Consider the following 26,006-nt stretch of genomic DNA (forward strand, 5'->3'; position numbering starts at 1 on the left):
CACCTGTGGGGGGAGTTGAGGGCCTTCTCAGGGTGAAGGTTCCATTGTGGGCAGCAGAGTGAGAATGTCCCCAACTCTGTGACCAGACTGCAAATGTCCCTCTGTAGGAGATATGGATGGACCACAGTGCTGACCAGGTCTGGACAAATGGTGTGGCCTGGCCTGTGGGCTAAGTCTAAAGCCACACAGGGTACATGGCTCTCTTTTGCACACTGATTCTCAACTCCTCAATCTAGAGACATATAGATATGTTTTAAAGATTTATTTATTTTGTGCATATGGGTGCTTTCCTTACACGTATGTAAAGCACACTGTGTGAAGGCAGTGCCTTCCAAGGCCCGAGGAAGGTGCCAGACCCCCCTGAAACTAGAGGTACAGACAGCTGTGCCTCACCATGCAGATGCTGGGACAGAGCCTGTGGCCTCTGTAACGGCATCACACCCCTTCATTTGTTTGTTTTGTTTTGTCTTTTTCAGACCAGGGTCATGTAGCCCAGGCTGTCCTCAAACTCCCTAACTAGCCAAGGATGATCCTGAACTCCCTGTACCTTCTTTGTGCTGGGATCACAGGGACAACACCACACCTGGGCCATCTGGTGTGGAGGATGGAACGCAGGCTTGGTCCATGCCGGGGAGTGCTCTCCCCACTGAGCCACAGTCCCTCTGATTGGCAGAAGAGAGACAGCAGCTCAGCGACCTCCAGCCCTAACCTGGAGGGCTTGCTTGAGATGCAGCATCCTTGAGGGGGGACAGGAGTCTCTGGGGCACTGCAGGCACAGTCACTGTCACATGTCCCTTGCTCTGCTGGGCACAGGGCCAGGGGTGTTGAAAGCCAGCGGAAGCTTGGGAAGGTTACAAGTCCACACTCAGCCCTTCTGCCTTGTTTTTTTTTTTTTTTTTTTTTTCCTTTCTTAAATTAACAAAAACCCAAACAGACTGTGGAGGTTCCTGGAAGGCTGAGTCATGTTCCGGGCTGGAGCAGCGTAGGGTGTTGGGTTTCAGATATGGCTGTGGCGCTTAGTCCAGGCAGCCTGGGGCCCTGGGCAGGGTAGGCAGTACCCTGTGGCCTTGATGTCACAGCTCCACACAGTAGGGGGTGGGGGATACACAGGGACTGTCGGTCATGCTGGCTCTGCGCCAACTGCCCCGTCAGCCCTTAACTCTGAGCTGTATGGCACCAAGGCCTCCTTCCTGGAGACTCCTGGAAGTCTTCCTAACTTACACTTTCAAAGTCTAGAAGCTTCCCTCTAGAAGACCCTGGCAAGGCCTGAACTGGGGCCCCCCTGTATCACTGGAATTGGGACCCAGGTCAGACTCTGAAGCCTGGTCCATGTCGGACTAACCATACATGCCTCCCAGACACTGGGGCAAGAATCACTGTCGGCCAAGATCCCTGTCGGTCAGAGTCCTGCACACCTGGAAGCCTCTGTGTCCCACAGTCACCTGTCTGCTGAGCGTGTGGACAGAGAGAAGTCGACCCCAGAAGCCAGGGTCCCCTGAGAGACAGTGCTGGCCTCAAAGTGTTGGTAAGGGAGCAGAGCCAGCAGTAGACCACCCGTCAGGTCCACTGCGGGCGGGGAGCCTGGGGCGAGAATTGGTGACCCAAGCTGCCTTTGGAGTCAGACACGCTGGCACACACTTGTCACCCCAGGATTCAGGGGGCTGAGACAGGTGGATTGGGAGCCCAAGGGCAACCTTGGCTACAGAGTGAAGTTGACACCAGACTGGGCTATGTGAGATCCACTCTCTAGGAAGCACTGTGTTCCCAGCAGGTATACAACAGCTGGGACCCTGTGTGGGGCATGAGGGGACATGGGGTATGTGGGATTTAGGGCTGTGGGATTGGCCCACCAGCCTGTTGTATAAGACCCCTTATAACCCAGGCCTGAACACACTGTTGCCAATCTCAAGCTCTGCCAGCTTCCCTGTCCACCTGTGTCACCAGAGTGTCACCCGTGTCACCAGAGTGCCCCTGGAGGTGCCCTGAATGCTGACCTTGTCATGGGTAGTTGAGGTGGTGCTGACGTCCCAGATGGTAGGCACCTCGTTGAGGCTGTCGGCAGGCACGAAGCCAGGCGTGTCTGGGATGTCTGACAGGGAATCCACAGACGAAGAGAAGACAGAGGCATTGGAGAGGTCCTCGAGGCACGAGGGGTCCTAGGAGACAGGCAGCAGTGACACAGTGGCTGGCTGTGTGCACATTCAGTGTCCAGGCGAGCAGCCATGTGTTCTGAGTATCACACAGTCAGGAACAGGACACCACAGCATAGAGTGACCATGAGGACATGGCGCTCAGTGAGAGCAAGACACACAAGCCCACGCAGCGGGGACTCCATAACAGAAAAACGTCCAGACCAGAGAACGCAGGCATGGCAAGTGGCTCAGCGTTCCCAGACCTGGGGAAGGGTGGGGTGATGGCCACAACGACATTAAAACCACAGAAATGTACAGTTTAAATGAGTGAGCTATGGAATATGTATGACACTGAATAATCATACTGTTTACTCTGTAGCCTTGGCTGGCCTCAGAGTCACTGCCATGTCCCAACCCTGCTGCATAAAGGACTGGGGGGCCAGGGGGCCATCCCTGAGGCCTGGGCCTGGGCAAAATCACCCTGTCTGTCTCACTGTGCCTGTGTCCCACAGCAGCCACAGCATAGTACTCTTCAGTCCTGTATCAGGTAACCAGAGCGCTCTGCTGATGGCTCCCAGGAAGCCCGGGGAGCATCGCCTTGGCAGGGCGGGAGGCCAGGAGGTGCTCTAAGGCTACAATCAGAACCAGGGTAATCTGCTGTGGAGAGTCCATTTATACATCCTCCCCCAGCCTTGACAGTGAGCACTCAAGGGTGCACAACAGGCTCTCCAGGCTCTACCTGTGAGACACCCAAGACGAGCGGGTGCTTAGAGCCAGGGAGGACGGGGCTGGGCTGAGTGAAGGGGCTGTCCTGAACCTAGGTAACCCGTTACAGGTGTCCTGCTCTGCCCCAGGTGACAAGGCTAAGTGATTAGGCAACAGGGTTTCAAGGCTTCAAGGTCGGGAGGGACAGAAGAGCCCTGAGTATGGCCCTCAGCCTACCCAGCCCAGTGTGAGGCTGCCGTCCAGGGCTTATTTCCTTAGACTCAAGAGTCTTGGTCCTGGGCAGGGTTCTGGGTAACTGCCCACCTTCTCTGAGGGTTAGCATGTCCAGGGCCATCTGGTCTTACCCAGAAAAGGGGAGGATATCTAGTGACTTCCTAGGGAACCCCAAGTGACCCTGGGTTGCTAGGGGGCTGGGTTCCATAACCCCCACCTCACAGGGCACTATGATCCCACTGCGGAGGTGGCAGCCTGCATTCAGGGGACAGGAAAAGACCTAATAGGCTTTTGAGACCTGTTTCCCCATTATATACTAGGAGCAGACTTGGACAGTCACAGCCTGTGCCGTCTCCAGCACAGCACCCAGTCTGGACCCTGAATAATCCTTCGTTTCCAGTATGGTGAGAAAGTCCTGAGAGAACCCAGGCCTACACAAGGGAGGAGGCAGAGGAGTTGTGAGAAGCCTGGAACACTGGGGCTGTGTATCTCAGGGCTCCCTAGGCCCAGCACCCTCCCTCCCATAATGGCTCTAGCTAGTCAGTGATGGTCTCCGCAGCTGTGGTGGGGGTGGGGTGGGGGGCAAACCCAGGGACTCCCACAGTGGCCTCAGCCCAAGATGGGATATCAGTTACAGCTGTCCCAGGGAGACAGCCTGAAGAGAGAGAATGGCTGATGTCCTAAAGGGTCATAGACAGAGAAAGGAACTGAGGGGAAACTGAGGCAGTGGAAGCAGCAGGCCACTACGGTGAGGGTACCATGTGTCAGTGGAAAGCCCCTCACTCGGTGTGATGGGCATGACATAGGGTCAGGAAGTGAGAGCCCTGAGGATTGCACAGTGCGACCCTGGGACTCTAATTTTCTGAGACAGTCTCACATTGCTCTGGCTGACTCTGAACCCCCAATCTTCCTACCTCCACCTTTAGTACTGGGGTGGCAGGCAAACACCTCACCTGGAGCCTTCAATGCTAGTCTAAAACTTTTACCAACCAGGCCAGTAGGGATAAACTTCCTGACCCACTTCCTCTGGGCACAGGGCTTCTGGAGTGCCTCGGTCTGATCCTGAGTCTGGCCTTGCTTAAGCCTGATAGGTAATGCCCCAGGACAATTCAGGACCCCACTCCGTTGTCACTACCTAGTCTACACAGACCAAACTGGCAAAGTACTTACCTCTGTGGAAAGGCCACAGCTAGGTGCCTGGCCCGTGTGCCTTGGGCTTTCCCTGCAGGCTACTCTGAGGATGGGGTGCCCAGTGAGGTCTCTAAGGTAGGCATATACCCTCTAACTCCTACTTGCTGGGTCTCCAGTGAGAGCATGGGCACACTGGGAGGCACACAGTAGGAGCTTGGGAGGCTCCCCACTGTGGTTACTGGGTGAGCATTTGAGACAGTCTGCTAGGTGGAAGGGACTAGCCCTTGATTGTCCCAGGTCATACAGCAGACATCTCCCTAGCCCAGGAAGGCAAACCCAGGAAAGACCCACAGAAACACAGACACCCTCCACCCCTTCTGGACTGATAACCTGGAGGAGAGATGGGCTCCTACCTCTTCCTATCCCATCAGACCTTGCTGAGATTGAGTCCTGCCTTAGCCCATGCAGAAGTGTCGACAATTGTCCCCCTGGACCAAGGACATCCCAGATCATTCCTTCCCTGGTACAGAGAGCAGCTGGGCCAGCTCTGGACACCTGTACCCAAGGCTCCCTCCCACAGCCGTCCTCATGCTGGCTGCTATGCTGAGCCTTAAGTCCCTGGCTTAAAAACTTCTGGCATGTTCACTGACTTGCCAAGAAAAGTCAAGAGTGGGCAGGGCTGGGGGCGTCCCATGCCACAGCTCCGCCACCTGTGGGAACTCAGGGGTGCCACAGGTGGCTCTAGGTGGCCCTGCTGATCCCTGGCCAGTTACCTTGTTGAGCGCAGCGAACTGCAGCCAGAAGCGCAGCTGTGACATGGTCGGGGTGCGGGGGCGCTGAGTGGTGGCCGCCATGTCCCCCTGGAAGAGCTGCCGGGGAGCACCAGCCTCATGACCACGGCAGCCGCAGGCTCGGCGGCTCCGTCAGGGACAGAGGCAGAAGCGATCTACCCGGCCCCATTTGCATGAGGGTTAGTCACCGGCTCCGACTTCCCCTAAGGCTGGGCTGGGTTTCAGGAAATGATGCCTGCCTGGTAAGTCAGGGCAGTTACTGGCAGAGCGCTGAGAATTACTGTAGGGGGCGGATCAGCCCAGAAGGGCTGTCAACAGCGGCGCACCCTGCTGGGCCCAGAGCCTGGCCTGACCCCACTTCTCTGGGACTTCCCTAGGGGAAGAAGCTGAAGCTTCAGTTTCCCTGGGACTCCTGAAGCACCGGGCTCAGTTTTGTGTACCAGCCCCCTCCCCACTTCACCCCCTCTCCCCCAGGGATGACAGGGATCAGGGGTTATAGAAGCTGGGTCAGAGGAAACTAAGGCCTGGGTACCCTTCTATACCTCCCTTAAGCTGAGCTGGGGCTCCCTAGTCCTTCGTCAAACCACAGCCTCCAGTTTCCTCATACCAGGGTCCCAAGCGCTCATTTCTGGTATTCTCAAATGAGCTGAGCTGCTGGGGCGACCCTAGGACCACCAAAGATGGGAGAAGACACTTCCAATGTAGGCAGGCAGGGATGCAGCACAGGGGTTTGGTCCCCCACAGGGCTACAGTCCTGGCTGTCTCTGAGGACTTGGCCTCCTGTTGGGGGCGAGGTATCCCAGGAAGAAGGCCACCCCATGTCAGTGCTCATGGGCAGGAGGCTGAGGAGCCCAAGCCAGCAGGATCCCATCCATCAAGGAAGATCCCTGGCCATCTTGTCAGGACACCAGGGCCGCAGGGTTCTACTAGACTCACAGCCTTGGCCACCCAGGACACTGGCCCCAGAAGCAGCAGCTGGAGCTGCCCTTACCCACCCTGGCAACATCCTGCCCCTATCCACAGGCACAGGCATGAGCAAAGCCTCATTTCCAATCAGCACAGAGAAGCCAGGCATTGTGGCACATCCCTGTTGACACAGTCCTTGGGAGGCTGAGGCAGGAGGACAGTGAGAACAGCCTGGGCTACACTGCAAAACCTTCTCTCAATAAACTCAAAACAGAAATCAGAGCGGGATACCATCAAGGACAGCTAGACTCAAAGCCAGCAGTTGCAACTGAGGCAAGGGGCTAAAGCCCATGGCCTCTGGAGAAGCAGTGAGCTTCTTAAGACAGCAAAGTGCTGGGCTCCCATCTGACTCGACAAATACCTTTCCAAACTACTCGTAAGAAAAGTAGGAGCACCCACAGCAGTGAGTCACTGCACCGAGGTGGGAACAGCTGGTGTCCACCAATGCACACAGCACAGCACGCTTTGTCCACAGGCAGGAGTATTACACAGCCATGAACAAGAGAGACTAGTTGGACAGTGCTCAGAGACAGCCAAACACAAGAGCACAGAGGGCCCGGGGCTCCAAGGGCTGCAAATGAGATGGAATAATGTCATGGGGCTATGCCTTCCTTTGAGGAGACAATGTTCTAGATAGAGGTGAAGGCTGCCTGTGTCTACAGTCAGCTCCTGACTCTCCTGTGGGTGCTGAATATACTTTGAAGGGACAATCTTTTTTTCTTTTTTTTTTTTGGTTTTTCGAGACAGGGTTTCTCTGTGTAGCCCTGGCTGTCCTGGAACTCACTCTGTAGACCAGGTTGGCCTTGAACTCAGAAATCTGCCTGCCTCTGCCTCCTGAGTGCTAGAATTAAAGGTATGCGCCACCACGCCCAGCGGGACAATCTTTTTACAGCTGTCTGGATTGTAAGAACTGAAGGCCCTGTGCTGGTGGCATGCGCCTTTAATCCCAGGACTTGAGAGGCAGAGGCAGCCTGGTCTGCAGAGTGAGTTCCAGGACAGTCAGGGCTACACAGAGAGACCCTGACTTGGGGGTTAGGGATTGATAGAACCAATATGAAAAACTGAAGTCTCAAAACACCCCAACTGTGAGGGTGCGAGATCTGAGGGTGCTCCCAGGGGTCAGAGTCCGGTAGGCATGAGGAGGTAGCATTCAGGCATGGCGGGGGGTGGGGGGGTCTCTGGTCATGGTCTGAGGTCACTCTGCCTCTCAGCCCCTGGAGGCCAGGCATGTGAGCTGTCAGGCCAAGAGGACACAAGCCTAGGGCTCAGAGGGGCTAGGCCAGTGAGCCTGGGATGAGGGAGAGCTGGGGACATGGGAACAAGGGACATGAGGACTTTAGCCCGAGTCATTTGTGTGGCCTGTGCTGAGCCTGATGGTGGGACCTTTGCTGATGTGGCTGATGGCCAGGGTAAGAGTCATGGGCACGGAAGGCAGGACAGGGTTGTGGGTACCCATGACTCCCAGGCTGGTCTTTGGATCTGGCAGAGGCAGTAGGAGTGGATGTCCCTCAGAGGGATAGCCTGAACCATCAGAGCTTGGGTTCAATTCTCTACTGCATCTCCTTCTGCCTCGGCTCCCCATCTTCCTGTCCACTCAGATTCGGGCTGTGTGGCTGGGCTGGGAATAGCAGAGGGTTCCCTGTACCACAGCGAGGGGGCAGGACAGAGCAGGGAGGGCTGCTAGCCTAACATGGGAGGCTCCTATGCAGAGATGCAGGGCTGACCAGGAGAGGTGCCAGCAGCCGGCAGGTCATCCTAACTGCTAACGTGACAAAGTGGCTCATGTGATCCCAACTCTCAGGAGGCTGAGGCAGGAGCCTTGTCACCAGGTCAAGGCCAGCCTGGGCTACATAATAAGACTTTCATCTTAAAAAATGAAATGAGTCAGGTCTAGCAGTCTTTAGTCTCAGCACTTAGGAGGCAGGTGAGTATGGGTTTAAGGCCAGCCTGGTCTACATAATGACTTCTAGGACAGTCGGGGCTATGTAGAGAGACCCTGTCTCAAAAACAAAACAAACAGAGCTAACAGAGTTGGTGCACAGCTTGGTGGGCAGAATGTGTGCCCAGCATGCAGAGAGCCTGGGTTTTTATCCCAGACACCACATAAACCAAGAATGGAAGGCAGAGAAGGGAAGATCAGGAGTTCAAGGTCATTCTCAGCTACATGAGTTCAGGGCTAGCCTGCGCTATAAAAAAAATTTAACAATCAATCAATCAACCAATCAATCAAATGTCCTGTTAGGACAGCCTATGTCTGGCCCCAGCTCCTGAGAACACAGTCATTATAGAAATACTAAGCTACCGTGAGGTCCCATGGGATCAGGATGAATTTTTATCCAACTACAGGAGTGTCACTATGAGACTGAGGGACAGACACAAGGAGGAGGTGTGATACAGAAGTCTGGAGACAGTTTCAGGGGTACATGGGAGCCTGGGATGTGGGAGTGGGCAGGGAGGCACTGTGTAGATTGCCTGGGCCACCAGGCTCGCCATTTGGGAGACTGGTTCTGAAATGGTTTTGGCTCCAGTCCCTGCCACCATGCCCACTCCTGCCTCTCCAAAAGAGCATAGCCTGGGCCACGGTGTGTATGGAATTCGATGTACAGGGTCCCCACTGCCTACCTCTCTACATGAAGCAGCAGCAGCAGCCAATGTGGCTTCCTGTAAGCTAGCGCCCCTCTCTGGCTCTCTTTTTCCCAATGCCGGTAAACTGTTGGGCAGGCAGTGGCCAGACCTCTGATCCTGACTAGCATTTGCGGAGTAGTCGGAGTAGTCGATGCAGCCACTGGGAGGGAGGCGGGAGGCGGGAGGCGGGAGGCAGCATCGCTCCTTCCTGAGCGTGAGCTCATCTAATTTCCCAGCAGCCAGCCAAGTGAGCATGTTACGGGACATACAGCCTTGGAGGGAAGTGCGGGGCCTGGGGTGCGGGCCTACCTGTGGGTCCTGGAGGCTGCCCTCCCTGTACAGGGGCTAGGGGTAATGAGAGGCAGGACCATGGCCAAGAAGGTGGGGTCTGCATGGCTTTGCATCCATACAGGGAGCCTCAAGAAAGGTGCAGCAGGGCTTGGGTGAGCCCTGGGAACAGAGGGGACTCAGGGCATTCCAGGAGGGGACAGCCTGCAAAAGGCCTGAGGAGAACGCAGAAAAGATGGCCCCAGGTGGCCTCCGGCACCCCTCTCATGACACAGGCTTTTCCCCCTCAGTGTGCTATACCTGCCCTCCTGAGTTAAGATCCAACGCCCTCACACCCAGTACACAAAGCTCTCACTGCCAGCTTACAGCTGTCACCTCTATCCACACTTCCACTCCTGGGTATGCACCTGAGAACCACAGGAACAAGTCCCCATGGACTTGTTGTCCCCATCTGTCAACCTTGATGGTCAAATGGATAAACAAGTTCTGCAGAAGATGAGCAGACAGCACACAGGCAGAGTGTCACTCAGCCATGAGAGGTGGAGACACAGGTCATAGTGTAGAGGGGCTTCAAGACACTGTGAGAGACCCAGACACAAAGGTTACACAGTGTGGGACTCCATAACAGGAAATGTCCAGAACAGGAGAATCTAGAGACAGGAAAAGGATTCTTGGGGGCTGGGAACTGAGGAGGGAGAGATGGTAGGTAGTTCATGGGATGGGTGACATGGTAGCTTGGGAGTCACATGATGTCTCAACTAAAAAAACTCAAGAATGGAGACAAGAGCAGGTGTCGGGTAGCCACGCACCTGCATGCCCAGGGTGGGTATTCCCACAGGGGACTGTGGAGCTGTTCCGGTCACCGAGCAGGGCTATCAGAGCCTATGGGGAGGGCTCCATGCCACCTGGAGATGGAAGGCTGAGCAGGAGTACACGGGCCCTTCCCTTGTAGAAGTAGGAGGCCGAGGGCTGGGGCCGGCTGCAAAGGAAGGCAGGGCTCCAGGGACTGTCAGGCACTCAAGACACTCTGTGGGATCCTAAAATGACCAGTGTGTGCTGTGCTGGGTCCAGTCAGCAGCTACTGGAGCCCCAAGGGTCAAAGTTACGCAGCACTGTGGGACATGTATGCTGTGGGAAGGGTTCCCACAGCTCACAGCAGAGGGACGAAGAGCAGAAGATGGCCGACATCAGAGGCGACTTTCAAGATGCAAGTGCACAGGAGACTCCTACCCACAGGAAGGGACAGACTGAATGGCAGACAACATTTGGTTTCTTCTGCTTCTCTTTTGTTGCTTTGAGACAGACTCTCAGGATATAGCCCAGGAACACCTAAAACCTCCGTCCTCCTGCCTGGCTTCCTGAGTGGAGAGCGAGAACTCGGGAAGTCATCCGCAGACTCTCCTCCTGTATGGATGAGTCACGTGACACATCTCATTTCTCTTTTTGCTTCTTCGGCCAGGAAACTCAGGCCTGTGCTTAGTTCCTAGCTCTGGGTCCAAGCAGAGGTAGGTTTTCTGTTGACTCCTGATTCACACCATGGTAGGGAACGTGTCCACATGGAGCACAGAGGTAGCATAAGAGTCGGGTATCCACAGGAACAAACTGTGGAAAACTGTGTCCTGAAGCCAATGTGAATCCTGCCACCTGCAAGGCAGACTCCACACCCAAGCGGGTGGGGCTGGTGCCACACCCAGATCTCCCCTGTGGAGGGCAGGGCACAGGGCCTCTAGGTCCCTGATTCTCGCTGCCCTGCCTCCCTCTGAGGGCCACAGGGAGATGTCCCCAGCTCAGGGGCCTCACTTAAGCCACTCTTCATGTCCTTTCTGCCCTGTGGCGAGGCTTGGCTCAGGTCTGGCTCCTTCTTGGTCTGTGGAATTCGAGGCCATCCATGGCCTGGGGAGATGAGGGAGAAGGTAGAAGCAGGTGACAAGCCCAGGGCCACAGCCAGAGGCTCTGATAGAATCCCCTGGTCCAACCTTCTGTGGACAGGGCGACAGACATGAGGGTAGGCCCCTCCATGGGCATTCAGGGGGCAGTGTGTGCAGGACACACAAACACCAAGTGTTCAGTAAATGCTCACTCAATGGATGGTGATGCCCATCTGCTAGTGAGAGATAACAGGCAGCCACCACAATGCCAGATGTGTGTGACAAATGGGGTTCAGACAAGCAGATCACGTGAGCACAGCTGGCAGGAGGGGGCGGGGAAGCTCACCTCTGGGAGTTTTGACCACAGGGAGGCAGATGTGGGCCTCTGGCATCAGAAGAGAGATGGAGACATAGACACAAAGGCAAAGGGCAGAGACAGAGACAGAGACACACACACACAGAGACAGAGCCTGATTGGGTGATCTTGGTCGCCAGCTTTACAGCTAGAATCAACTCACCCAAGCCACTGGGCACACCTGCAGGGGAGTCTCGTGCCGGGAACCCCCTAAACCTGCGCCACTCCTTCCCGGTGGCAGCCCACTTAAGAGGGCATGGAAGGAGTATGCTTTTGCTTTTGCCTGCCTGCCCTCACTCTCGCTGGCAGGTTCATCCGCCTTGCTGCCGAGGCTCTCCCTCGCTGGTGTCAGAAGCCTGCTCTTCAGGAGTCCAGTGCAGACCAAAGGCCAGCATCCCCTGGGAATCCTACAGGACTCCAGCACCGATCGGGACTGCTGGGACATCCGGCTTCAAGGCCTGAGCAACTGAAGACAACCTCTGAGAAGTACCCAGAGCACAGACCATAAGCCACTCTGCTGAGCGGCCACCGTGTCTGTAGCTATCGGCATGTGTGCGTGATACATATTACATGTTCACTATACATGTACATATATTCATTCATCAGTTCTATTCCTTCAGAAACCTAACACAGAGACAGGCAGACAGACAGGCAGACAGACAGGCAGACAAGGCAGCGAGATGGGGGCTGGCAGGCACGGCTTCCTTGCGGTGGTCTGAGGAGCCTCTTTACACCTCTAGAGACCAGATATGTGTCTGCCACCACCCGGTCGCTAAGCAGAGACCTCTAGACAGTTCACTGCTACGAGTCCCTGGGTGGTATGAGAGGGACTGGTGGGGTAGCCACCCTGGTGTCCCATGGGGAATAGGATTCAACTCTTTCCTGTGATCTGTGGGTGAGCTTTTGGCCACAGATGCTGCACAGAGCACAGCCACTTGTGTGGAGACTGTGGAGAAATCCCACCACAGTGCCAGTGTGAGGCAGGCATGAGACCCTATGGCGCCCACTGAGGATGGCCTAGCAGTGGGCACAGACCCTGGTAGCCCTCAGCCTTCCTCATACAGCTCCGGACACCACTCTGAGGCAAAGTCCCAAAGGCCAGTGACAGACCCCAATCCCAGGATGCCACAGCCAGTCTTGCTGGCTTGATCCTCCCTGTCCAAATCAGCCTCAAAGCCCTGTCTCAACCAGCCCCACTGAGACCAGTGGCCACAGTGACAGCTCAAGGCCCCACGCGGTGGGCACGAGGGTGGCCATTACCTGAGGAAAGTCGTTGCTCTTGGAGAAGAAGCTTGGGACAGTGGCTGTGGTGGGGTAGCTGGTTTCAGGACAAGACTGGCCACCAAGGAATGGGGTGGAACCCACGAACTGTCTGCAAAAAGAAGTAAGGATGGTGACCATGGGCCTGGGTGAGGCCTGGAGACAGCAGAGGATCACAGCACTTCTCCCAGTGCTGGGAGCTTAGCCAGAGGACAGCCATGATCCAGCCCCGTGCTTAAGACACACAGCTTAGAACATCCTGGAGCAGACTTCAAACAGTCCACCAAGCAGCCCTTCCTACATGGCCCGTCAAGACTCCAGGACAGGACAGACAAGTACAACCTGAGACCCTCCCTGGGTCCTCTCCCTGCCCAACTGCACCTTGCCCTATTTCTCCATGGCCAAGAAGAGTGAGGAGGGTGTGGCCAGAGCACAGGCCAGTCGATTCCTGGCTGCCTCTCTCCCACCTGAGAAATGATGTCCTGCGGGTGAGGGGCTTGACTCACTGGGCTGTGCTGAACCTGGGATGGGGGTGGAGCCCCAGAGCCTCTCTGCTCAGAGCTCCAACTCCTTGGGTCCTGGGGCAGAGAGACAATGGCCATCCGGAGGCCTCTTCCTCTTCCTTGAAGAGGTTTGCTAAGACAAACATGAAGGCAGGCAGTGTGCAGCTTTAAGGGCTGAGTTTACATAATACACCCCAGAACCCTGCACTGGGCAGCCAGCTTCATGCAGGTGAGAAGGGCATGGCCACACTTCTAACCTCGGCCCTGGGAGAGGAAGACACAACCAACAGTGGTGAGCTATAGGTTGTGTGACAGATCCAGGCTCAGAAATCAAGGTAGGTCAGGTATGGCAGGCCACACCTTTAAGGAGGCAGAGGCAAGCCGATCTCTGAGTTTGGGCCAGTCTGGTCTATAGAGTAAGCTCCAAGACTGCCAGGGCTACACAGAGAAACCAAAGAAACTCTCCCAAACCAAAAGAACAACGTAACAAAAGACCACGGTGCGTGGGGCTGGAGACAGCTCAGTGGTTAAGAGTACTGGCTGCTGTACCAAAGGACCCGAGTTCCCAGCACCCACATGGCAGCTCACAACCATCTATAAATATCAGATCTAGGAGATCCAATGCCTCTGTGGCATGCATGTCATATACAGACATATGTGCAGTCAAAATACCTATAAATGAACTGAATGTGACAGTCCCCCTTTAATCCTAGCAGTCAGGAGGCACAGCAGAGGGATATTTGAGTTCTATGCCAGCCTGGTCTACATAGGGAACTCTAGTCATGGCTATAGAGTGAGACCCTCTCTCAAAAGGGGGGAAAACAAACAAACCATAGTGAGTGACTGAGCTAGTCACCACTGACCTCTGGCTCCACATGTACAGGTGCACACATGTAAGCACACACGCACACACGCATGCAGGAGGAACCTCAAGTACTCAGGAAGTTCAGACCACAGTAGCACTGAGACGTTTGCACAGGGCATCTCTCCAGGCAAACTCCTTCTAAGCCTTTAAAAGCCAGGTCTCTCTGGGTGCCCCAGAACCCATCCTCCAGCGGCCTTGTCCATTTCCAACCCAGATGATAAAACACAGGGCTCACGAAGAGGGGGAGGGTGAGGCCTCACAGTAACACTTACTGGTTTTCACTGGAGAAGGTGGGGTACAATGGTGGTGAGAAACTGCCCCACCAAGGACAGTGCAGGAGTCGGTTCTGAAAACACAGAAACACGGGCATCAGGTGTGGGAGGAGAGCAGACCCCGGTGTGCAAGGGGCAGGCGCCCTGGAGAACCAGGTTGTCAGCCAGGGTCTCAGCTGCCCCACACATGACAAGAGCCGTGGGGACTGCTGAGAGGCCGACAAGAGCCGTGGGGACTGCTGAGAAGCCGACGGAGAGAAGGACAGGCCAGGTATGGGTGCATGGCTCCAGAGGGCTCAGTATGTCCCCTTCCAAAGAGAGCCTGGACACTGTGCTGGGAGGGGCTAGGGACATGCTCAGAGGCAGAGCCCCCTCCCCCAAACTCCCCAGTGAGAGGATGGGAGTGGGGCTCAGGGATGGAGTCCCTGTCTAGAATCCCCACCCCTACCCCGTGAGGGGTTGGGAGTGAATTAGGCTGGGGTGTGGCTCTGAGGCTCAAAGTGTACTCAGGAAAAGCTGAGGTTCACCCAGAACAGGGGACCTATCCCTATTCCTAATGGGGCTTTGCTCCTGCCCTAAGTGCATATCACTGGAATGGCACCATAAGGTAGATACATGCTGTGTTCCCAGCTCAGTCCACTGACAGCCCACCACTCCTGCTTCTGTCTCTGGAATCCTGTGAAATCACACCACAGTATGGATAGAGGAGAAGGCAACACTATTTATAGCAGAGGAAACTGGACTCTCTCCAAAGGCCCGACAATAGGGAAATAATTAAGTAAATTATGGGCTGTGGATGAAGGAACAGTGGGCGGGGAACAGAGAGGGCCAAGTAGAGAGAATAGGAGCTAGACATAGCCTGCTTGCTGCTAGCCACAGGTACTGGATGTGAGCCAGGGTTTCTGAGTTGCGAGTGACATTCTGGGTATCGGTCGCTGTTGCTTCCCCCACCCTAAGATCTGGAAGCTCCATTAATATTTCCTCTTCCATGCTCCCCCACAGGAGCACGTGATGGTGCAGCTGGGCATGGCGTGGTCCTGGGTCAGCGGCAGCCTACAGAGCTGTTCTAGTGCCTGAGGGCCCTGTCACCTCACCTGTGTCCCTGGGACTGTGCTACAGCACAGCTCTGGCTTACCCTCATCCTGTCTGACCACCCACTTCCTGTGTCCTGGAACACTGTAGGTGTCCTGCATCCCCGGGGCCTGTGACAACACGAGGAGACAGAGGAGCAGAGGATGCTTTCCCTGAAGAGCAGCCCCTGCCAGGGATCCTAGCACTCAGGAAGCTGAGGCAGGAGGACAACCATGAGTTCCAGGCCAGTCTGGGTTACAGACTGAGACCCTGTCTCAAAGAACCCAGAAGCAAGTCTGGGGTCAGGACTCAATTTACAGCACACAAGCATGGGGCTAAATCCCTAGTCCCACATATATGGGGTGTGGGGACATGCCTGTCACCTGGCTTTCAGAAAATGGAGCTAGGAGTTCAAGATCATTCTATACATGCAAACTTGAGGCCAGCCTGAGTTACAGGAAACCCAGCATCGAAAAACAAAGCAAAACAAAAAACCAAAACCAACAATAAGACAACAAAAGCCCTTCCTTGCATGGCAAACTGTGGGGCAGGAGATGTGAGAGGAAGATGCTGTGGGCCTCCTTTTTCACTCAGGGGACACATCACGACCAGAGGGTCGTCAGGGTAGCCGGGGAGCAGGGCTCTGGAAGTGCTGTCCCTGGGGTGGTTTCAAGATCAAGGACAAGGCTCACCTGTAGTTGGATGCCACCTCCGGGGGGTGGGAGCTCATGTGGAGGGAAGTCCCCATCCATGGTGGGTTCCACTGCCAGCATCAGGCAGGTGGAGGAGGCGCTCCGCGACCCTCGGGTGGCGGCTATCTGGACTGCTTACTCTGCGGTGCTGGCAGTGGCAGTTGTAATGTCATATCCTGTGGTGGGAGAGGAAGCCATCATGAAAGAACTGTGCAGGTTCCCCAGCAACTGGCAAGCCTCTCTGGGAAGTGTGGCTCCTGCCCCACTGTGACCATAAGCACTGGTCATAGCACGGCCACTGCCCATTGGGTTAAGCTACTGTAGTAGCACAGGCTGAGGCTGGCACTGTGACCTGATGGGGAGGGTCAGGCAGGACCTCTGAAGACACTGCAGACACCCAGAGCATATCAGGAGACCTAAATACCTCAGAAGAATCCCAGAAGTTCCCTCTGAGTCTGACCCTGGAGAGCCTGCCCAGGGTGTCCCTGGCTGGAGGGCGGTGAACCCTAAGCCCAACATGGTCAGACATAGGACAACTATGCCCTGCCCCAGGTCTGTGACACAGACTGGAGCACATCAAGATCCCCAAGCTCCCCACCAGCCTAGAGCAGATCTCCAAACCATCCAGGAGGGTGGTGGCACTCAGGCGGACAGCACAAGGTCAATCACCAGAGGCAGGAAGGGGAGATGGATACCGCCTAGCCAAGACCTGCAGAAGAGTGGGGCCTTCCAGTAACTGCCCACAGCCCAGGCCACAAGCAGCAGGCAGTGGCTTGTGTAATCCAGCCAGGGGAAGCCGGCCTGCCTGCCTGGGGATGCTGGCAGGAGGGAGGGAAAAGGGCCCAGTGGGCAGAGGCAAGGCTGCCAGCAAGGCCAGAAGTCATGCTCTCCACCAGTCCAAGCTCTGAAGACCAGCGGCCCAGCAAGCCCAGTCCTGAGAGTCTGGTCACAACTGGATGCACTCACAGAGGCTCATGGTGGACGGATACTGTGTGATCTGGGGGACTGATCGGATCGACCTCATATTTTGGGGTAAACTGGGGGATGTGGCTCAGTGATGAATATTCGCCTAGCAGGTGGCCTTGAGTTCTGCAAGCCTGTCACCACAGCACTTGGGAAACTTGAGGCAGCAAAGTAACAAGTTCAAGACCAGCCTGGGCTAAAGTGTGACTGCCTCAAAAAATAAACTTAAGCTGTGGGGCTGTGGCTTGAGTATTCACCAGGCACAGAGGAAGCCTTGGGTCTGATCCCCAGCACCCCATAAACAAGCTGTAGTGCCACACACCTGTCATCCAGTAGAGGCAGGGAAATGGGGAGGTCAAGATCATCCTGGGCTACATAGGAAGCTAAAGGCCAGCCTGAGCTACATGAGGCCATGTCTCACAAATAAGAAAAGGAAATGGAGAAATGGTGTACTAGGTTGGAATGCTCACTGCAGACTCGGACCCCCAGCACCTGCAGGGCACAGCCACACTTATTTCTAGCCCCAGCAGTGACTGCAAGACACTACCAATGGCGACCTCCAGGTTCAGTGAGAGATGGACTGTGAGACACGAGGCTGTTGTGCACACCTGTCATCCCAGCACTAGGCAGGCTGGCACAGGATGGTCAGGAGTCTGAGGTCACCCTCAACAACACAGCAAGCTCAAGGATTAGCCTGTGCTACATTAAACCATATTTTAAATATTTACTTTAATTATATGTGTATGAGTATTGCCTGCACCTGTCTGTGCACCATGTATGCCTGGTCCCCGCAGAAGCCAGAGAGGGCACCTAGAACTGGAGTTACAGACGGTTGTGAGCTGTCATGTGGGTGCAGGGAATTAAACTTGGGTTCTCTACAAAAGCAGACAGTGCTCCTACCACTGGACTGTATCTCCAGCCCAAGAGACTATTTTGTTTTATTCCATTTTGTTTGGTTTGGTTTTCAAGGTCTCTCTGTGTAGCCCTGGTTGTCTTGGAACAAGCTCTGTAGGCCAGGCTAGCCCAGGACTCAGAACTCCACCTGCCTCTGCCTCCTGAGTGCTGAGATTAAAGACGTGCACCACCACCACTGGCTTGTTTTGCTTTTAAGCAAAGGAATAGGCAGAGAGTGATAAAGTCCTTACGCCTCTGGGTATGTATCCAAACAAGCATGTACATATGTATACACACACACACACACACACACACACACACACACACACACACGGTGGGAGGGAGGAAGAGAGAGGAGAGAGAAAAAGGGAGGGAGAGGAGAGGGAGGATACAGGGGAAGAGAAAGAGATTGATTGATTGATGACTGATGGAGGGGCATAGCAGGCCAGACCTGGCTCCATCTTGGCAGCTGACAGGCTGCAGGGGCTAAAAGGCTCAGACATTTCTCAGCCACAGTCTTTGCCTCCCAACCACACTCCCTGAGGGTAAGTGGGCAGACCCTCCTTTATCCTGAGAGCCCAGCCCTGTAGTGTCCTCCCAGGAGACAGCCTCACCCCAAGGTATGCACTGGCTGGGGGCTGCTATTTTTTGTTTTTGTTGTTTTTGGTTTTTCGAGACAGGGTTTCTCTGTGTAGCCCTGGCTGTCCTGGAGCTCACTTTGTAGACCAGGCGGCCTCGAACTCAGAAATTCGCCTGCCTCTGCCTCCCGAGTGCTGGGATTAAAGGCGTGCGCCACCACCGCCCGGCTGGGGGCTGCTATCTTAGAGAGTGGAGAGAATGGTTATGTCAGGCAATCCTCAGGAATCTGCCACAGCAGGCTTGGCTGCACTGCTGTGTCCTTTCCTCTCCCACCAGGGAGCTCCTGTGCTCCCTCCTGTCCTGAGTGGCAGTCCTGGAAGGCAAGGTTAAGCTTGGTCAGTCAGGGACAAGTGGGGCTGGGGGCTGTGCTTCTGGGATCCACACTGGCTCCTCTGACCAGGCAAAGGGCTCACCCGTGAACCTGGGGTAGGGGTGGGGACAACATGGGTACCTACCCAGGCAGTCACTGAGCACCATGAATTGTAGGGGAAGTAGCCAGGCGCTTACAACACAGGCAAGCCAGCAATATGGCAAAGCCCTAGAAACAGTCTGGTGGTTCCTTAAGATTAAACAAAGCTGTTACAAGGCCCAACAATTCTGCTTTTAGCCGTGTGCCAAAGCTAGGTCCACACGAACTCCATGTGAAAGTCAAAACCTCGCCATCCACACAGCCCAGGCTCCACTGAGAGACGGTATGTAGCACCCACATACTGAAGTATTGCACAACCATGAACAGGGAAACTTGGGGAGAGAACCAGACACAAACCAGTGTGGGACTCCATGACAAGAACATGCAGGATACAGGCTGACAAGAGCAAAGACAGGATTCCTGCAAGCCGGCCTCCAGCCTCCATGCACACCCATGGTGCACACACACACAACAATAAGTAAACACATAACAAGTGTCTAGAGTAGGGAATGCAGACACAGAGCTGGACTCCTGAGTGCCGGGCTGTGGAGAAGATAGTCGCACCTGCTGCTCACACGCACGCTCCCCTTTGGCCACCCTCACAGGGCAGGGCACCATCCATGCTAGAAGCCTTCCATCCTTCCCAGCATCCCCTACAGTCATCCTGCCTCCCAAGATGCCCATGTCTAGGCATTCTGCCCCACACTGACTTGCTCTCTCCATAGTTTGTCCCCCAGTTATCTGTTCCCTGCCTTGAACGTATACCACAGGGCATCCAGTCAGCCCCACACACTACTAGAATAAACTCAGGTGGGGGCTGGCAAGATGGCTCAGTGTGTAAAGACGTTTTATGGATAGTGTCTATGTTGAACAGGCTGGCCTTGAACTCACAGAGCTCCACCTATATCTGTCTCCAAATGTTAGGATTAAAGGCTTGTGGTGTCAGGTCCTGCTGAATCCTCTAGACCGAAAGAACAGTGCTTTGCATGCACATGTGCGTGTAGACACATACACTAAACACATGTAATAAGCAAATTTCTGAATCAGGTGGGCACCACACTGCACCTGTGGGCCAGAGGGCATGGAAGAGCCTTCGGCTGGCAGCCTGTGTATTTACGTTTAGGTGTGTGTCTCATGCCAGGAGTGGTACAGTAGGCACTGCTCCCCCGACACAGGAGACAGACTCCAAGCAGTGATCTTGGTCAGTCTGCAGGAGCACATGGCTTCCTTCTGCCACCACGTTCCAGAGAGCTGTAACAGTATTCTAGAGCAGCTGAGGATGGCAAAGCAGAAGTCAGAGGAGCCCAGGCCCAGATGACAGAGGGTGGCCTCAACCTGCCTTGCTCCTTCCGTTTCTGAGCCTGACTCAGGTCCTTCTACACTTGGGGAGGATGTTGGGGTCCCATCCACGTGCAGCCCCTCAGGACCTCCAGAATGCTGAAGACACAAGGGCTTCAAGGAGGCCACACCAGGTCCCTATTCTGTTCTTGGAAACCTAATCAGAGAGCAGTAAAATGTGCCTGCAGGCTCAACACTCAGGAAGCTGAGGCAGGAGGATTCCCCCAAGTTCTTAGACAGTGTGAGCTTCAGATGGAGACTGCATTAACACAAGAAAGAAAGTTAAGCCAGGCAGTGGTGGCGCATGCCTTTAATCCTAGCACTTGGGAGGCAGAGGCAGGTGGATTTCTGAGTTCAAGGCCAGCCTGGTCTACAGAGCTAGTCCCAGGACAGCCAGGGCTGCACAGAGAAACCCTGTCTTGAAAAACAACAACAAAAAACAACAACAAGACAGACAGACAGACAAGCTGGGACCAGGGCTCAGTGTGAAGAGCCCTGTCTGGCATGCGTGAAGCTCTGGGTTTGACCACAGTGGTAGTGCATACCTGTCATTCCAGTGTGTGACCAAGAATGCAGAGAGCTGGGAAGGAAGGTGTGGTGACACACCCATTTAATCACAATAACTGTGTATGTACTGCTGGCCAGTTTGGGCTCCAGAACAGACAAAACACAAAACAAAAAGAGCCACCCTAAGGTGGAGAGGCCCTCCAAGCCGCTAACAGCCCCTCTGGCCTCCACACTGTGCAGCGGCTGCTGGCCCTCCAGGAGCCTCAGTTCCTCTGGGTGGTGCTTCGGCAGTGAGTTACCGTCTCTGGAATCACCCACAGAAGTGATGTCCCGACATCTGCTGCCTAGCAGGGACCAGCCAGACTGTCCTGGGTGGGGGACAATGCAGGAGCAGGGCCAGGGCCTAGCAGACAGACAGTGTAAAGCCCTGGCACTCACCCTTCACCATGACTGACCCACAGGCCTCACATTCCCAAATCCTGTGAGTGCCTGGCCCTGGGACTAGCCCAGGCAGCAGGAGGCTGGTGGGTTTCCCAAGGCCTGGCTCCTACGAGGTGACTCCTAGGCCATTCAGATGCCTAGTTAGGTCCCAACTGGTCCAGCTAGAGCTGTCCAGTGGGAAGAGCATTATGGTCACCTCAGGCCCTAGAGACCCAGCCTTTGGTCACAGAGACTAGGGTCAGGTAGCCCCTTCCTCTGTACAGACGTTGGCCTTTTTGGAACCTTTGGGGCCAGTTACATGGGGAAGAGTCTGGACAGTTGGCAGCTTGCTAGAAGAGGTGCCAGCTGCAGACATATTTACAAGTGTGTCCATTCACAGATGGAAAAGACCCAGCTGATATGGCCTGGACTCTCGGGGTTTGGCAGGGTGTATTGAAGTCTACAAAATCCATTGATAGTGAGCCGCTGGCAAGGAGAACAGGAGGATTCTAGGTTGGGCTCTACCGCTGAGTCCCCATCCCCTCATGGGGATTCTAAGCCTTACCCCCAGCCCCTCACTGGGAACTCTGACGGGCTCTACTGTCTAGTCACTGCCATGCCTGGTGTTCTGTTGGTGTTTTGGTTTGTTGGTTTTTAAAGACAGGGTTTCTCTATGTAGCCCTGGCTGTCCTGGAACTCACTCTGTAGACCAGGCTGGCCTCGAACTCAGAAATCTGCCTGCCTCTGCCTCCCAAGTGCGGGGATTAAAGGCATGAGCCACCATTGTCCGGCATATAACCTGGTTTTAAAACGGTTTTGAGAGACTTCTGAGATGTCCCAGCAGGTAAAGCATTTATCACCAAGGCTGACAACTTGAGTTCAGTACCTGAGACCCACACAGTGGAGAAGTGACTCCTGCAGGCTGTCCTACACGTGCCCTCCAATCAGCTCCCCGATGCCTGGCTGCTCGCATGTGCGCGCATACACGCTCTAAATATAAGTAATATGTATTTTGAAAATAGTATGTCTCACTACCTTGCCCAGGCTGACGTTGTACTCTTCCTGTTTCAGCCTCATAAGCTGCTGGGAACAAATATGTGTACCACCCTTGCTGCCTTCTGCCCTTCTTCTTTGAACACTACAATGAGGCTGGAGACTCAGTGGGCAGAGCACCAACTGCTCCTACAGAGAGAATGAGTTGAGTTCTCGGAGCTCACACGGTGGCTCACAACCATCCCTAGCTCCAGCTCAAGGAGACCTGACACACTATTCTGACATCTATAGGCATCAGGCAGAACATTTATAAACTAAAAATAAATCTATATAAACATAAATCTATAAAACTGTAATAAAAACAGGAGGCAAAGTTAAAAATAATAATAGTAGCCAGGCATATTGGCCTACACATTTAATTCCAGGACTCGGGAGGCAAAGACAGGTGGATCTCTATGAGTTCGAGGCCAGCCTGGTCCACAGAGTGAGTTTCAGGACAGTCAGGGCTACACAGAGATAGCTGTCTTGAGAAACTAAACCTGACTAAAGGAAACACTAATGAAGAGTTAGCTCAGTGGTTAAGAGCACATGCTACTCTATGCAAGGGATGCGAGCCAGATTCCTAGTCCCAGGTTGCTCAGAAGTGCCTGTGAGTCCAGCTCAGGGTATCTAGACCACTGGCCTCTAACGGATACCTGCACATACACACAGAAAAAAACTTAAAACAAACAAACAAACAAACAAACAAAAAAAACATTTTTGGAGGCCTTGGATGCCAGATCCCTGGTTCAGCCACACACACCCCGACCACCGAGTCAAGTCGAGTATGCAGAGTGAGCTCATGGGCATGCACATATAAACAGGAGGCAGGCAGGGGTGTGCAGCCCACACCAAGGCCCCAGGAGCGGCAGGACCACACATTTGAAATACTGTCAACATCACTCAGAACAGAAAGTGAATTGAATCATCTCCAAAACCAGGCTGATTTGGTGACAGGCAGACATAGGCAGACCAATGAGTGCAGAGAGTCACTGGATCCAAGGTTGTGACCTGGAAACAAAAACTTCCAGAATAAATGGCCTGGTGCTCAGAGTGGGTGGCTCCTGTACTTGCGTTTTAATATACAGGGTCTCATGGAAAGCAGAGCTCTGTGTGTGCTAGGGGAGTACTGGACTCCAGCTGTAGATCATCCCTGCACAGAGCCAGCACTCAGAACCTAGAAGGGGGAGGGGAGTCAGCTTCAAGGACTGACACAGTTTAATGTGTGCACAGCTGAGGGGCAGAAGGCTGTGTCCTCCCCTCCGCAGTCACCATTCTTCGAGTGTCCACAGAACAAGCATGTGGCATAGCACTCAGCCATACCCACAGCTGCCCTGCTTCACAGCTAACGTGCCATGCTGTCACCTTGGGCCTGTGCATGAGGGTAACAATGAGCCATGAGTCTCGGTACTTCATCTCCATAGCTCAAAGTCTTACCTTGGCCAAGGACAGCAGCTCAGAAGTCTGATCCAGCCAGGCCACCCTGACATTTTCCCAGTGGCCAGGTGAGCCTGGTTGCCAAGAACCCAGCACGATACCCCCTTCTTGGTCTCTGTAGAGGTCAGCCTGGATGTGGGAGAGGCTGTGTCCCAGAGAATACCCCAACCTACAGGATACTCAGGCAACACTAAACGTGTCTGACAGCCACTCTCAGGAGCTCAATGTGCCCACTTTGTCCCTGTACTGGCTAGCTTTGTGTCAACTTGACACAGCTGGAGTTATCACAGAGAAAGGAGCTTTAGTTGGGGAAATGCCTCCATGAGATCCAGCTGTGGGGCATTTCCTCAATTAGTGATCAAGGGGGAGAGGCCCCTTGTGGGTGGGACCATCTCTGGGCTGGTAGTCTTGGATTCTATAAGAGAGCAGGCTGAGCAAGCCAGTGGGAGGCAAGGCCAGTAAAGAACATCCCTCCATGACCTCTGCATCAGCTCCTGCTCCCTGACCCGCTTGAGTTCCAGTCCTGCATCCTTTGGTGATCAACAGCAGTATGGAAATGTAAGCCAAATAAACCCTTTCCTCCCCAACTTGCATCTTGGTCATGATGTTTGTGCAGGAATAGAAACCCTGACTAAGACAGTCCCCAAGGTCCAGCTGGGTCCCCTTCCTCTCCATGCCTTCAGGAAGAGTTAACCTGGGTGTCCCCAAGGCCTGGGAGTTTCTCGTAAACCAGACATGACCTTGGGCGGCAGTGGCTCTGGAGAGCCTGGGGTTAGAACAGCGCGACCTTCCTTTCTGTGGTCCTGAGGTCTGGTCTCCCCTCTGTGATTGTGAAGCACTGGAGCTGGGTGCTGAGAACTGCCTTAATCATTCTAAGGGCTAGAGAAGGCAGGCTTGGTGCCAGGGGCTGCAGGATCGCCTGTCCTAAGGTTTCTGTGGGAGCTTGGGACAGGGACCCAAACAGAGACCCCTAAAACCACTCCCCACCCTCAGGAGGCAGATCCCAGCCAGCTAGGTTCGGCAAGTCTGGCAACCTGAGCCCATCCCCAGGATGCAGATGAATGAGAGATCCAAGTCCTACAAGCTGTGCTCTGACTCTACATGCACACTGTGCTGCACATGCCCCACGCTGTGCTGCACGTGCCCCCTGCAAAATGAATGAGTGTAACAAACAAGTAACTGGGCAGTCAGGTCTTCAGCTCGCCCGGCAGGGATTCCCCAGAGTCGATCTTGACACCTGACACATAGGCAACTCAGGCTGACCTCTCCCTGGATGGGGTGGGCACAGAACCAGTCATATGGCCCGCCACTGCTCTGTACCCAGATGAACGTGGCTAGGTGTGAAGAAGTCAGAGCCTCTATGCTGTCAGTGGGAGTGGGCAAAGGTTGGCCCCGAGAGCCTCATTTGGAGACAGTCTTTGAACACAGTGGATGATCCTGAAATCATCCAGTAGCTGACCCAAACCAAGCCCAGTGACTTGTGCAGTTTGGGTGACACTCCCAAGTTCAGTGTCCTGGCCTTGGAGATGACGGCATGTCAGACAGGCATCAGGGTCTCCAGAACTCAGAATTCTCTATTTCTATGGTCAAAAATTACCCAGGTTGGAAGTCTCCATGCCCTGGCATCCGCACTGTGCCAGAGGCAGCTCTGACCTACGCTGACTCCCAGTGCTGACTATGAAGGCCCTGGGCATGACCTTGAGCTTCCAGAGTTCCCTGGAGGCCCCTAGAACACAACAATGGGGATGCCAACCGATGCCAACCACAGGCAGAGGCCATGGCCAGCCTAACCCCAGGTTCTTCAGGACGCGGACACAGGGTATCACAAGCAGGCTGGTGGCAGGAGCCGCACTGTATAATGAGGACAGTGTGCTGGGGAGTAGCCCCGATGCAGGGGTCTGGATGTGGGCTGTACCACAAGTCCTAGTTCTGACCCCTCAGCTAACAACTCAGCCCAGGGTGCCCCTCCACCAATCTCACGTGATGCCCTTAGAGAGAGCGTGGGGGCACTGGCTAGTGCTGGCGCACACCTCTAATCCCAGCAACTTCGAGGCAGAGGCAGGTGGATCTCTGAGCTCAAGGCCAACCTGGTCTACAGAGTGAGTTCTAGGGCAGCCAGGACTACACAGAGAACCCCACCACCACCACCATCTAGGAAACAAAAGTGTAGCAGCTGTGCTTGGGTCCTTAGGACAATGGTCAAAGGACAACCACAGCCCTGCTCCAGGACTACTTGGGAGGAACAGTGTGGGGCTTGGCACCTTTGCCTTCCAGGGTCTTTGAAAGACAGAGCCGGGCAGGAGCCTGGAGTCTCTGGTCTGGCTGGACAGAGGTTTAGTACAGGGGACCATGTGCTGGGCTGGAATGGAGCGACAGCAGTATGCTCAGGAGTGGGCGTGGGGAGCTGGAGACCCCAAGGATGGCCACGTGGGAAGTAGCTTAAAATGTCCCAGGCCACCGCCAGGTGTGGTGGCGCACGCCTTTCATCCCAGCACTTGGGAGGCAGAGGCAGGTGGATTTCTAAGTTCCAGGCCAGCCTGGTCTACAGAGTGAGTTCCAGGACAGTCTGGGCTACACAGAGAAACCCTGTCTCGAAAAACCAAAAAAAA

The 26,006-nt window shown here is 54.6% G+C and overlaps 1 protein-coding gene across 5 annotated transcripts in view; it reads right to left on the reverse strand.

Moving 5' to 3' along the window:
- Positions 1-26,006, reverse strand: part of Sbno2 (strawberry notch homolog 2) — a 46,254-nt gene that overhangs the window by 11,789 nt on the left and 8,459 nt on the right. For 2 of the 5 annotated variants that reach the window (XM_021204606.2, XM_021204605.2), the window contains exons 2-5: positions 15,759-15,934; positions 13,996-14,069; positions 12,356-12,467; positions 1,995-2,156 (exon numbers count right to left, since the gene is read on the reverse strand). In XM_021204606.2, coding sequence (XP_021060265.1) covers positions 1,995-2,156; positions 12,356-12,467; positions 13,996-14,069; positions 15,759-15,839 — 429 coding nt within the window. In that variant the 5' untranslated portion in view covers positions 15,840-15,934. Of the gene's footprint in view, positions 1-1,994; positions 2,157-9,681; positions 12,271-12,355; positions 12,468-13,995; positions 14,070-15,758; positions 15,935-26,006 lie in introns of those variants that run through there. The other 3 variants (XM_029542276.1, XM_029542275.1, XM_029542274.1) reach the window with 3 other exon arrangements.

The sequence above is a fragment of the Mus pahari genome, chromosome 9, assembly GCF_900095145.1.
Source record: "Mus pahari chromosome 9, PAHARI_EIJ_v1.1, whole genome shotgun sequence".
Lineage (NCBI taxonomy): Eukaryota > Metazoa > Chordata > Mammalia > Rodentia > Muridae > Mus > Mus pahari.